This window comes from Synchiropus splendidus, chromosome 15, assembly GCF_027744825.2.
Source record: "Synchiropus splendidus isolate RoL2022-P1 chromosome 15, RoL_Sspl_1.0, whole genome shotgun sequence".
In the NCBI taxonomy this organism is placed as follows: Eukaryota; Metazoa; Chordata; class Actinopteri; order Syngnathiformes; family Callionymidae; genus Synchiropus; species Synchiropus splendidus.
The window spans coordinates 12,756,155-12,769,817 of record NC_071348.1 but is presented as its reverse complement, the minus strand read 5'-3'; the positions used below and the strand labels follow the sequence as shown (position 1 = coordinate 12,769,817).

Sequence of the window (13,663 nt, the reverse complement as noted above, 5' to 3'; positions counted from 1 at the left end):
TCGCCGTGAACTGTAAAGCGCTGTTTCCGTGGCGACGAAGACAGCAACTAAAGATGGCGTCCGGCACCAGACCCATCCTGTCTTCCACCCCACTTCAGGTCCTCCTCTACCTCAACAGCTACTACTTTGCCGCCTTTTACGTGGCAGAAATCCTCATGTTTATCTACAAAGGCGTTCTCCTTCCATACCCGTCGGATAACCTGGCACTGGACGTGGTTTTGTTGGTGCTCTTCCTCGGCCTGGAGACGTTGCGGATCTTCTACGGCTGGAAGGGGAACCTCTGTGAGCGCTCTCTGGCTTCGGTGTTATCCCTCCTTCTGCTGCTTCCATGTGCAGCACTGGCTGTGTACTACCTGCTGCTGCAGACCTTCGTGCTGCGACTGGAGTTCATCCTGAGCGCCGTGCTTCTCTGTTTCTACGGCCTCCAGTTTCTGCTGGGATTCTTCGCGATCCACTCCTTTGCGCGATCTAAAGTTTACTGAGGGGAAACATTGTGACTTTTCAGACATAAATAGAAAAACAACAGTTTCTCACACCAGTGTAAACTCCCCCTCATGGACATGGAACTGTGCCTGACAATCTTCGGAGTGAACCAGCGACAATATCCATTCGATCCATCAAGAAGAAATGCATTGCTCAAGGGCACATTTTTTGGAAACGTGGCATCATTGGAACATTGCCCAACCTGTTACCATTTCAATAGACATTCGTCGTCTTCAATTACCATTTCATACATAGTTTTAAAATGAATGAAATGAATGCTTTTCTCATTGTACTAGTGTTTTATATCATAGTCTACTTATTTGAATAAAAAGATTTGATGATTTTTTTAAACGCAGCTCTTTGTATATTATTCAAAAACCTTGCATGTTCTTTTCAGATTAATAGTTACTAAATGTGCAAAATGAAAAAAATGACTCAGACAGAAGCAAACAGAAATTATTTAATATTACTATTTAAAAATATATTTCATTATTCCAATGTTATATATGCTATATAATAATAGAACATGGCTTACACATGCATATACAGCGAATGAAGAAACAGTTTTAACAAAACAATTATTTAAACAATGCCACAGATGCATAAAATCTTTAAAACATCAAGATAATGGCAGACAGATACTGGATATTTTCCCCTTTTCATCATTCTTTTCATCATTCATTCTTCACATGAGAGTGTCTACTCTGCACTACAATAATCGCCACATTAATAGAACAAAGTTGTTGTTAAGATGAATGTAAGAAAACAATAGAAGTCACTTTCATAATGAGCTGTGGTCTCAGATATAAAGTGTATGACATTAGAAATGACATAAAACCGATGGGATTCTAAACTTCCAGATCCAAATCAGATCGACTGCTGTGAGGATACCAGGACGGGCATCACGACTTCTCCTCTTTGGTTGAGAGTACAATAATCTGTGACACAACATGGGAACTGCCTCTCACCAGTCAGACTAGACTCTGAGCTCTCCACCAGGCCCTCACTGCTGCACTCAGAGACCTGACGTGTGATGATCACAAAGTCTTCCGTTGCGATCCCTTCATCTTCTCTGATCTCGTCTGGTCCACATGGAGGCAGGGTGTACAATGGGTTAAGTTGACAGGACAACTTCTGAGATGAGACCTCTTGGGTCTGCGGCAGACTGGCATGGCGCTGCAGGTCTCTGGTGATGGGTTTGGATTCAATAATGACTCTGCTCATCACTACGATCTCCTCGTTGGTGTTTGCAAGCTTCCCAAGCGGTGACAGCCATTCCTGCAACAGAGATCACATATAGATATGGTGGACGTCTCAGAGTCATGTTCCAGGTGGCTTAAATATTTGAATTCCATGTTTTGTTCAAACAGTTTTTTGACTTATTAGTTGCTTTCATATTTATATATATATATATATATATATATATATATATATATATATATATATGCTCCACAACACTTTAAAAACCTTTCTGCTGACGCCTGAATACCTTCTGCCATTTGTCTCTAGCCCGGTTTACATTTATAAAATTAGTCGTGTCGATATAAATGGATTATTCTATTGGCATATTCAGTGCTTATGAAGGAAATAGTCAGCAAAAACATCATGTTATATATTTAGAAATCAAGGCCATTTATTGAATTCATTTTTGTTTCTTGTGTTTCTGTAATAGAAACATTTAGTAAACAGTTTAGTCAAATGTATTCTATTTATGGTTATTGAAGTGATTTCAGCGTTTTTCATTTTAACTGTAAAAGTCGCAGAAACAAGTGCTGAACAGAACAATAGCCTCACCAGCAGATTTCCATCATGCTGTTGGAACAAAGACTGGAAGTAAGGAGCTGGAGAAGGCGTGCGGTAGAAAGGAATCCTCAGAATCTTTCTGTCAAATACAACAAACGTCATCATTCGGATGCCATCTTTTTTCCCTGGCATAACGGTGACGTACTTGAATGTGGCACAGGAGAAGATGACCAGTACAAGTCCACCAAACGCAGAAATGAGGCCCAGATGTGTGAGCAGGTTTTGTTGACCTGAAAATAAACAGTTGTTTTGATTTTCAAACATTATGAGGCAATATTTTGGTCGACTACATTTATTTAACAGAATTTCACAGATAAAAAAGACAGGTTTTATGACTAAACTAAATGTAATGTCAACAAATGATTTGCCGTTTAATATAACATAACACTGTGCATAGTGCCCAGATCAACATTTTTGCCATTTTTTTTCTTAATTGTTATTTTATAATTTCTCAATTTATCATGGATGTCAAGGTTATGACATCACCCTGTATCCTGCGGTTCATCTGGAATTGGCTGAAAAATGTTCCCTGCGAAAGCAAGTCTGTTTACAATTAATCTCTGCTATTTGGATAGATTAATATGACCCCTTGTCGTCATCCTCAATATATTTAAAAAACTTTTTTTTTCACATATTTACCTGGTCTCCCCTTGATCTCCTTGCATACCTCAGGACTCCAGAGACTCCAAGTGGCTTTGTAGTCCGATATGCCCTCTCTCGTGTTGGATCTGACTTTGACACAGCATTGCGCATCAGTTTCTGGATCAGGCAGCTCCACAGACTGCATCTTCCTTTTCGTCTCCTCAGCAGTTGGCGTGACGGTCTGTGTAAACATCCCACAAGCTAACTGAAGTGCTGAGAGAGGATAAGCTTCTAGTCCATACCCATGTCTTAGTCTGAGAGGAGGCACGTTGTTGAATTTGGATTTCATAGCGGAGAGCATCATTCAGGTACCTATGGTCTTCATAGCCGCTCTTCCACATGAACGTGATGTTATCAAGGGCATGATGGACCTCTAGTACCTCCGGAGGAGTTAGCTGCACTGATCACAGACATGAAGTCACAATCGCACGGAAACCATGAAACAAAAAAGCAAATTAAACAATAAAAAAAACTGTTGAATTATGTTTCTGTAGGGGTCATAGTGTGACTGTTGTGTGGGGTGATAGAGCAAATGGAATGTATGATGCATCAGTTAACCACTGTGCTGTTCATGGTAGCGAGGAGTGGTGGAGTCCATCCCAGTGGTCATTGGGCAAGACGCGGGAATAGACCCTGGACAGGTCGCCGGTCCATCGCAGGGCACACACACCATTCACACACACACCTAGGGACAATTTTAGAGTGTCCAATTCACCTAGTAAGCATGTCTTTGGGCTGTGGGAGGAAACCGGAGAACCCAGAGAAAACCCACGTGCACACCGGGAGATCATGCCAACTCCATGCAGAAAGGCCACCGGCCTGATCTGGGAATTGAACCTTCTTGCAGTACAATGCAACTTAAACATTGCTACTTGAATAATGTAAAACAGAGATAATAGAAAGAAGTTTAATTAGTTATTTGCTTATATATTATTTCTTTTTATGTATACATATTTCATTTTGATGTTTTTAAACAGGAATATCTTGGTAACAACACTTCAGTAAACAGTGAAACTCGCTCGGTTTTCTGTGTTACGAACTAAAACACAAGTAGTGAGCAATAATTGTAATTCAAATAGAAAGTAATTTGTTTTGTCCTCATGACAACCAGATAACTTCAGGCAAAGGGTCATGTCTGCTTTAAAGAGACCAATTTCCTTTTTCTCAGAGGATAAGGGAGGCTTGCTGCTTTATCTGACCTCCGAGATGGATCGATCCACTCCACAAGATCCACTCTAAGTTTGAATCCCCTGTTTAGCCACGACATCTCATGTCAGTGTCAGATGTGTTTCCATCTGAACTAGCTAGACAGCCGGTGCACAGCTACCCACACAGAGAGATGTAATCTTGATGAACTGTGCGACTCATTTTATCTCATCATGGAGATTGTTGATTGATGTTCCATAAATTCATATTCATCTTTTACCTCATCACATGGGTAAAAAAAAAGCCCCCAATTCAAGTTTGATCTCACATCTGATCAGCTTGAACATTCAGAGAGTCCTGTATGCAAATGTCACATTTCCAGTTGCGCTTATCTTGATGGAACATGCATCTGTTCGCACATCACATCTGTAGTTTTGAATATGTACATTCCACCAGTGTCTGCAGCCTGATCGTCACACTGTGGGGTGGCATTTCCAAACATGCTTACGGTTCCATGATGGTTTGAACTGCTTCACCACACTTGTGCAGATGAAGTTGAAGCACAGGTCGATGTCATAAATGTCGATGGATATGAAGGTTGGTACGTCAAGTTCAAGTTGGCAAACAGCGTGGAAACTTTGACTCACTGGCACAAGTGGGCAGCTCTGGTTCCTGAGGAGAGAAGAGCTCAACATAATTAAAAGCAATGTAGAGATGAGGTGACTATATTGCCATATTTGCTGGATGATCAAACCAATCCAGACTACATTATGTCTGCCGTAGATAGATGCTTCATTCCTAAAGATGGGTATTGCTGTAGCCATCCCAAATCCATTCAATTCGCTATTCAAATTGTGTATATAGAAGAGCTTCTCACTGAACTGAGGTTGTCAATAGTAGAGGAGCCCTCTAAAATATTACATTCTGGTTCAAATTACACATAGTAGGGAAAACATTAAATAATCACATCAGGCATTTTGGGAATCGATCATGGACCATGCTCAGGAATATGGGTCAATCGATTTTTACGATTCTCCCCAAGTCATTCCCTCTATTTGTTTTCAAAATCTTATCTAGCCACTAATGGAGAGCACAGCAGCCGTGCGGTGCTCGACACGGTACCCTCTCAGAATTCGTACCCCCCTAATTTATAGCATGGATTGCTTTTTCTGAGGCCATTGAGATGTAACAGGCTTTTCCTGACATTTTTTTTAGCCACATCTCATCTCTTCTCGTCACCAAGATGAGAAGAAAACCAGTCAAGGAGGCGGCCAAGAGGTGGACAGCAACACTAAAAGAGCTCCTAGGTATTTCTGGCAAGTACTGGATGTGTAGCACATGTTACAACAAACTCTTTTCTTCTTCACGTAGTCTGGGCTATGAGTAGTGTGGCAAGACGGAAGCCTTATCTTGCAAAGAAAACCATCTAAGACCAGCTGAATTTTACAGAAAGACATTTTAAATCTCCCAAACGCATGTGGGAAAATGTCTTGTGGTCTGATGAAACCAAGGTGGAACCGTATATTTGGCACAAGAACAACACTGCCCATCTCCTAAATAACACCCTACCTACAGTGAAGCATGTTGGAGGTGGCATCATGCTTTGGAACTGTTTTGGAGGAAATTATGAAGATCAACAAATACTTAGTTTGAAGGTGTGCATATTTATGCAACCAGGTCATTTTAGGTTTTTTATTTCATATTTTTCCCCTTTGTACGTTTCAGTTCACTTGCATTGTACAGGATATAGGTCACATTACAGGGGGAAAAAGTTGTGAAATTTGATCTTGCTCTCATTTTTATCTTGTAAACAGCTAGCCTCTTAAGTTTTTGTTTCTCCTACATCACCAGGTGTTAACTATATCAACAGGCATGGAATAAAATGACATCACTAAAAAGGGACCACAATACATTTTTTTTAATCAGGTTAAACTAGAAAACAGAAAGACTCAAAGTAAAACTGACAGCTGAAAACAACACCATCTCAGACCAAACCAAACCAAACAGACCAGACAAAATATGAATCATTTGATGTACACTTGGCATACTTGCTGTTTCAGGAGCATCAGTGGTTGAGTTGCTATTGAAAAAAGACATACAACAATCTTCTCAGGCAAATAAATCCATTACCGTTCCTCCTGGCTGAACCTCAGCGTGAAGCCTATCTCATTGTTGTGTGTGATGTTCAGCACGCAGCTCACTGTGTCCCAGAAGGAACTGACACAGGCATACCCATCTACTGTGAAAGAAATGGACCAATATAATCATCATTATACATGGAGTATTTCTGTATTAAGTATGATCTCATTAATAAAGTGCACAAGTCATACAAAAACAATGAAACTGCTGAAAAAAAGTTTAAAAAGTGGTCAACAGTAGGCAGAATAATGTTGAAATCACTCACCAGTGAAAGAATGGTCTCTGTTGATGCAGCTGGTTTTCATGACCAGGTGGAGCCCAGCTAAACAAGAAATGAAATACTGAAGGCTCTTCATGTCTTTTCACTCACTGTACAATACTACTACAGCTACAATAAAAATGACGAACTGCCCTGAATGTGTGAGAAAGGTATCTTGTGGTGTGGTTTCACGGAATGTGTGGGGGCTGCTTCGATGAGGTGGCAGTCAAATACAAAGTAGGTTGAACTTATCCTTTTGTGTGCATTGAGGGAAGTTGCTTTTTTTCAATTTATTTATTTATTTATTTTAGATTTCATGGTTATAGTGGGGCTGTTTGATCACAATTTCAGAGCATTGAAAGTCAGGTTAACATTTGTTGTAAAATATGCTTGTAAAATCTACATGGAAATAATATGTTTACGTTTATTTCCATGTAGGTTGCCATTTCACTAGGGGCTTTTTGCACTGTGTCCCGGGTGGCCTGGCACTGATCTGCACCCTTCAGTGCAGCCTCACACCGCTATGTCCTTTTTTCTACTCAGCTGAAGGCACTATGTGCAAAATAGCTGGCTTGTGACCCACGACGAAGATGAGCCGAGCACATTCCCGAGCCGTACATCAGCTTGGCTCACAAACATGAGGATCGCCATCGGCCTGAAGTCAGCTCAGGTATAAAAAATGACTAACTGCCACCACGGCTTTGACCGAGTATGTGTGAATGTGGACTAAGTAGTGACTAAGACAACAGTAACACTGTTGCCTCCACGCTCACTACTACATAAGTTGTGTGTGGTGAACTAGCAACCTATCCTGGGTCGTCTCCTCTGTGCTGCGTTTAGACAGACATTTAATTCTCTCATTTTCAATTTTTAAGTTGCTTTTGCTCAAAGTATCACGTGAAATGCATAAGCATAAAAAAACAAAATCAAAAAATGGATGACTGCAGACAACAAACTGGAGCACATAGATTTGATCTCCAGATTAACGCCTCCTTGCCAATGCAATGTGGTTAAACAATTGCTGATACACACTACTGCAAACACACACGCACAGATTACATACACAAAGGGCACATTCAAGCAGATAACACACAGAAAACAGCAAACCCACAGCTGTTGGCACCTGACTTGCCCACTTGACTGTGCTAACTGCGGTAAAATAAAAAGAGTGTTTTCATCTCTCTTATTTAATATTTAAAATAGGATATTCTAAGAGAATGGATAGGAGAGAAGAAGAGGTTCATAAGTGTGGTGAAAGGATACATACAGATGCTGACACTGTCCATGTTTCATCAGCAATACCAATGTGACTTGACACCGTCGGGTCTTCAACTGTTGCAGTGGGTCATGGCAGCGTGAGTGGTGGCATTGACTTAGAGTCTGTAAAATGATTTCTTAAGGGTGTTTTAGAGGTGTAGATACATGTTGTCTTTCAGATCTCTGACTGTTCCAGAGTCTTGGACAACTAGCAGGGCCTGGTCTGAGCAGCTGGGAGTCAGGGTTTCTACACTGTGTGATTTTTGAAAGTTATTGATAAACTCTTAAAGTTGATTCTGAAGTCATCAGGGAGCAAGTCGAGAGAAGTGACCTGCTGCAGTCAGATAGGAGCCTTGCTGCTGAGTTCTGAACCAGTAGTTGCGGGTGAGAGAGAGTTCTTGTCAGAGAGAGTTCCAGTAGTCCAGACAGGAGAATATGATCCAGTCAATATGCTTTTCATTTCTTTTTGGGCAAGTGAGGGCATGGGTTTGATTGACTTTTAACATTTTAACAGAAGAAAACATGAAGATCAAATGAAAGTGAAGAGTCAAATGGGGCACAGAGATTTCAGAGTTATACTTCTGGACAAAGGACCGAGGCTGCTGTCAGGAAAGCTTGGAGGGTATAATGAAGGAAAGAGTGATATATCTGCTTTTGACTGGTTTAACTGAAGTGCCATCCAGCTAGTGACATCATCAAGACACGCTAGGGCAGTGGCAAAACCTTACTCCTTTAGATAAATGGTCATCTTCCGCATAGGACAAGTAAGGTACGTGGTGATGCTGGATGAAAGAGGGAGCATGGAAAATAGAAATTGTGTTTCTGAAAAAGTACTGGGTTGGAGCTGATAGATGGCAAGTACATGATTCTGGCTACCTACTTAAAGTTGTTGCGAAAGTTATTTTCCCTCCACTTTCTTTCAAGTTCTGCAACAGTCATGATTGTGGAGTGGTGTTTTTCACTTCTGTAGGGTACAATAGCAGCCAGTGCAAAAAGACAAGCATTGTTGAAGCAGGAAACTAATTCTTCAGCGTCTACATTTGCATGTGAAGTAGATAAAACATCTGGGGGGAAAACATTCAGAGATTTTTGTGACTAGCACAGTATAAAGAACAGAACACAAGTGGTTGAGTTTAGGTTGCCACAGCTTTGTTACCCGACACACAGATATCTGATCATTTCTCTGGAAATACACCATCGCTATTTTGGTGGTTTTCACTCTGATATACATCTGCGTATGACATACGCAGGAAATTATATCAATAGTTAATGGAACATTCTGCTGATAAAAAGTTTTCATTTCATATGATAAGATTAGAATTTTAATTGTTACATCCTGAATCTAATATTGCTGTAGCAAACAATGAATTGCAGTATATATATATATATATATATATATATATATATATATATATATATATATATATATATATATATATATATGTGGTCTTTGCTGAGGAGCTCAGGGTGGCAAGCAAGTGGCATTTCCCTAAAGTATAAAAACTGTGCAAAGAGTTTAGCTTTTTTGCTGAGGGCGATAAAGACCAGACTGCCAGATAGAAAATAATTCAATTTTGAGCAGTTATAAATTCAGTCTTGAGTCAAGAGTGAGTTTAAATTGTATTGGAAAATTCTTGATATACTGTATATATTGTGACAAAAAAACATTATGATTGTTTTGAACAAATATGCAAAGAATCTATACAAATCAAAGACCTTTTTACTTTTTTATTTTTAGATTTCACACATATTGCATTCCTCAATGTGTTTTTAAATGCTGATAAACTACTGCAGCTGTCACCACAGCCGACAACGACAGATCACTCACAGTGGTCTAGGTGACTGCTCAGAAGGTCATGAAAAAGTTGAGGGAACATTGTTCCTGGCTACCCTCAACCACATGCCAGTTGTCACCGGAGGTATCTCTAGCAAAGATAAAGGGGTCAAAGAAGGACAGCCCCTGCAGCTGACCCACTTCTCTTCTCCATCTCCCTTTTCTTCTCCTTTAAGTAGGTGTCCCTCAAGAGTTTCCACTTTCTCCTGCACCACTCCAATTATTGAAAAAAACAAAAAAAAAAAAGATTTGTAGAACACTTCATTATCCCCAAAAACATTTTAAGACTGTACTCTTTGCTTTGCCGGCAAAATTGTCTTCATCTTGTTGACTCATAATTAAAAAATATAATTATAATAATTTTAACAATTGCACCATCATCTATGAAGTGTGAACATCCTGAAATATATAATAATAATTTAGACATTCCATTTTCTACAGCTCGCTTGCCTGAGAATAATCCCATTTTCTGACTAAAAAAAATAGTCATCTTGATATAAACTCGACCCTCGACACAGAATTTCCTCATTCTTGCAACAGTCCTTTCCACATTGAATCGCACGCCGTAAAAAAAAAAAACAGCAGTGAAGTGCTTAGATTTAAAATTCCATATTTGTGCCACTTCTACCATATGGCCTCTAGAGGGTGCACTTGCCAAACAGTTTACACTTGCGTTACTGGTACAGCCCAAGTCCAAAATCAGTTATTGCACACCTCAGTCACAAAGCAGGCATCCTCCTCAGGATCCTTTATTACGAAGGAGCTGCTTTACGTTTTCTTCACCGTAACCAATGACCACAGTGAAAAAAACATCTCACCAAACCCAAGATAACACTTCTAGTCATAGCTGCAAAGTATGGAAAGGGGCTCAGGGGAAGCCTCCCTGCGGTTTTGTAAAGGTCATGCTGTATTATATCACAAGGTATGAGTACCTTTTCTTAAAAATAAGGGAATTATGAAGACACTTGTTTGCAGAATAAAACGCAAAAGCAGTCAAGAGACACGGGACAATGCCATTTTTACAGGGTGTTTGTGCATGGAGATGGAGTTAGAGTGGCAGAGGGTTTCTCTCCCAGTGGAGGTGGCAATAACAGCCCCCCTCAGGTTGAAAAGACTTTTTTTAAACCCTCTCAAGGGCCACAGGCTCTCATCAAGTTGTTCTGTGAAGTGACCCACACTCTGAAGCAAAGTGGTGGAGGTGTCTTTAACTCAGGGCTGCTGGTGTGCTTACATGTTCCGGGAGGCAGAGCAGCTCCGTGTGGACTCAGTCCTGCAGCTGTGCGTGTGCTGCTCCGAGTCTCGGTGAGCAAGCAGGGCAAGAGGCGGCGAGGGAGGTGAGCCATTCTGGTTCGGAAGTGTTGAAGCATAAAATCTCTCTCTCGCTCAGTGTCCATCTCCCCCTCTGTTGCAGGGCCAGACACAGAGCAACAGCAATTTGTGCGATTTCATAGTTGACCGGACCTCTAAAACTCTGACAGCCTGGTGCAGGGGGTGTCGTGAGGGAGGGGAGGCAGAGCAGGAGCTGGCAACTAAATGTGCTAGTGACAACGTTAATTGAATATGGACATACGGAGGAGCGACACTGCGATAAGGTTTCTTTTTGGGATGCCCAACTATTCTATGTCATGCAGCAGTTGCTCTTTACTCCACTAAATTTTAACACATGGAATGGAGGCGGCCCAACAAGTCTTTGGGCATGACATGTTTAACCCTTTGATTATAACATACTTTCATTGTGAAGTTAAAATCAAATGCAGAGTAACTGAATGGTTTTGAAGCAGCAGTCATGTTTAAGAATTGTCTCTGGCCTCCAGTCCCCTCATGACCCCAGGGGTCTTCGTGATTCTTCTCACCTGCATGGATAAAGGTGATCGCATTCTCGGCTGGTGTTGCTGCGGGCTGTTGTTAATGGCAGTGCAGATGGTGTCAGCGGTTTCCAGCAGCATGCGACACAGTTATGTCCCAAGCGATGCAGATTTGAGGACAACGTCACACTGGCCGGATCAAGAACTTCAAATGTTTGCTGCGAGAGACGACACACCGATTGGTATCAGGGAGGAGGGAAAAGAAAACAGCTTTTCAATGTAATAGTTACAGAAAACTAAAGGCAAGGCAAATATCCAGGTACGTAGAGAGACCTAAGGATATACAAAATATAAAAATGTACTTTTTATTATTAGCTCCCATGGATGGCACACAATTTTTTGATCACTCCACTTGTGTAAAAGCTGTTGCCAGGACTCCAGCAAGAAACTATTTTTGTGTTCAATATTCCGACCACGGCATCAGGGTGAGATCAGTTGTGTTCTGGCTGTGTTGGAATTATCGAGTCAACACTTAACTAAGCTACTGTGACATGTAAAACCTATGGAGAAGATGGTTTGCCTTCCTTCTTCCCAACTTAATCCTAACCGGACACTCAGTGATCGAGCATCTTTCATATTTATTATTCTTCCAAGAAACCTAGGTGCCAATAAAAAGTTATTTCTGTGTGGTGACCTCTGTCACACTTGCCATAGCCTTTTCTATTTGGCGCCTCATACGTATTTTGAGGGCAAAATAAAGTGTCAGGGTAAAATCCTAGACAAAAATAGAAATTAATTTGATAAATTAAACCAGGAAAGTAACTAATTTCCATCATTGCAATATTTAAATCCAATTTTATTATCCAACAATGTTTTTTATCTATTAAATTATATACATTTCTTAGCATTTTGTGGCAGTAGCTTTTCTGATCACACAACCCAGTACAAACCAAGCAAGAACGTGGGCAAAGACAGCAGTGGGGGTCTACAGATATCACCGTAATTTAATCATCTATTTCTGGTCCCATAAGTAATATTTCCTGAAAATATCTGTGTAGTCCATTTCAAAAACATATTAATATTTCTACAAAAGACAGACCAGAGATTCCAAATCAAACACACAATGTTTTAAACTGTACTTGAGTTGAGAAATTGCTACGGTTTGATAAAAGCCCCAGTTAATATGATCTTGTTCATGGATTCATGTCAGTAAAATGGTAGTGTAAATGAGGTCACAGGGAGTGGAAGACTGTGAAGGAAGGTCAGACAAAAAAGGCAATGGATATCCACATATGAAACTATGTCAGGCACAGACTGAGGAGCATCTGGAAGATTGCAGATGACAATACGAACAGTTATTGAGAGCACAAATGCATACTAAGAGTTACATTAACAGGACTGAAACTAAGCTTAGAACTGAATAGTTGCACTGAAACAAAAAGGCTAACATGAGGCTATTCAACTGTGCATCTTACCCAACAACTTCAAGACAACTTAGTGGACTTGAAAGGTCAGCAAAGAGGAGCAAGTGAACTTAGATGTTGCCACACAAATAATAGGCGAAAGCAAATGTAACTACATCTCGGTTTTAAAAAAACCCAAAAGAAAAAGGTCACTCACTGCTGAAGAAAAGTCAACTGTTTGGAAAACAAGGCGTGGGATTATGAACAGAACAAAATAAGATCGCTGTGATGCTTGCAAATTCAAACTGTAATGGAAGAGGAGAGAATGAAATAAACCGTCCGTAACAGGACTGGTGTCATCCTCTTTGTTTTTAAAAACTCAAGTCTCCTCAGTTATTGGCGTAAAACTCACACCGTTTTTTTATACATGATCATTAGTTTGGGTTGAGAAATATTCAAAATAATTCCTGTTTAAGAGAAGATCCATACAGCTGAAAGAAGAGTGTCAAGGATCCAATGATCCATTTTTTCATTCCCCAACATGCTCAATGCAGTTCTTGCATGCAAAATAAACATCAGAAAATAGCTAGTCACTTGATTTTTCAAATCTAGTTTTAAACTTCTTTTCCACAAAGTGCAAAGCCTTCCATCATTTCCCCATTGTCGACCACTTGAGAACAAGATTCTACCGGTTTGCTTTATCTTCCTGAAAGCACCTGAGGGTTGACCTCCCGTGACATCGCTGTAGTCTTACCCTATAATTAAAAAGGCAAGAAAAAAATCATTCAGAAATGGGACCACGCTTTCAATCAAGGGACAGTCGACACCAGGTACAAACACTTTCAGGGCCCAGGAATGGATAGACAGACAGATGCATGAAGAGGGGAGATAC

At 40.4% G+C, this 13,663-nt stretch overlaps 2 protein-coding genes across 3 annotated transcripts; one reads left to right on the top strand and one right to left on the bottom strand.

Annotated features, from left to right (window-relative positions):
- The first annotated feature begins 16 nt into the window (after window positions 1–16).
- tmem216 (transmembrane protein 216) lies at window positions 17–775 on the top strand. Its single transcript, XM_053887919.1, has one exon. It carries the CDS (start codon window positions 54–56, stop codon window positions 480–482), a length of 429 nt encoding a protein of 142 aa, XP_053743894.1. The 5' UTR covers window positions 17–53; the 3' UTR covers window positions 483–775.
- Window positions 776–1,017: 242 nt separating this feature from the next.
- LOC128746469 (interleukin-2 receptor subunit beta) lies at window positions 1,018–10,915 on the bottom strand. 2 transcript variants are annotated; one of them, XM_053843523.1, is made up of 9 exons: window positions 10,795–10,915; window positions 6,479–6,535; window positions 6,205–6,313; window positions 4,583–4,746; window positions 3,171–3,328; window positions 2,926–3,109; window positions 2,432–2,516; window positions 2,278–2,365; window positions 1,018–1,761 (listed from the first exon to the last, which is right to left on the bottom strand). In XM_053843523.1, exons 1-9 carry the CDS (start codon window positions 10,904–10,906, stop codon window positions 1,351–1,353), a joined length of 1,368 nt encoding a protein of 455 aa, XP_053699498.1. In that variant the 5' UTR covers window positions 10,907–10,915; the 3' UTR covers window positions 1,018–1,350. The 2 variants fall into 2 exon arrangements, with proteins under 2 accessions (XP_053699498.1, XP_053699499.1); XM_053843524.1 differs by lacking the exon at window positions 10,795–10,915 and having other exon boundaries at window positions 6,205–6,310; window positions 6,479–6,654.
- Window positions 10,916–13,663: the final 2,748 nt, after the last annotated feature.

What these genes read in the sequence shown, in the direction of transcription:
- tmem216 (XM_053887919.1), top strand. Translation starts at nt 54, where the DNA reads ATGGCGTCCGGCACCAGACCCATCCTGTCTTCCACCCCACTTCAGGTC.
- LOC128746469 (XM_053843523.1), bottom strand. Translation starts at nt 10,906, where the DNA reads ATGGCTCACCTCCCTCGCCGCCTCTTGCCCTGCTTGCTCACCGAGACT. An exon ending in CAGAGACCATTCTTTCACTG is followed by an intron (nt 6,314 to 6,478) that starts GTGAGTGATTTC and finishes TTTCTTTCACAG; the next exon opens with TAGATGGGTATGCCTGTGTC. An exon ending in TTCTCCTGTGCCACATTCAA is followed by an intron (nt 2,366 to 2,431) that starts GTACGTCACCGT and finishes TGTATTTGACAG; the next exon opens with AAAGATTCTGAGGATTCCTT.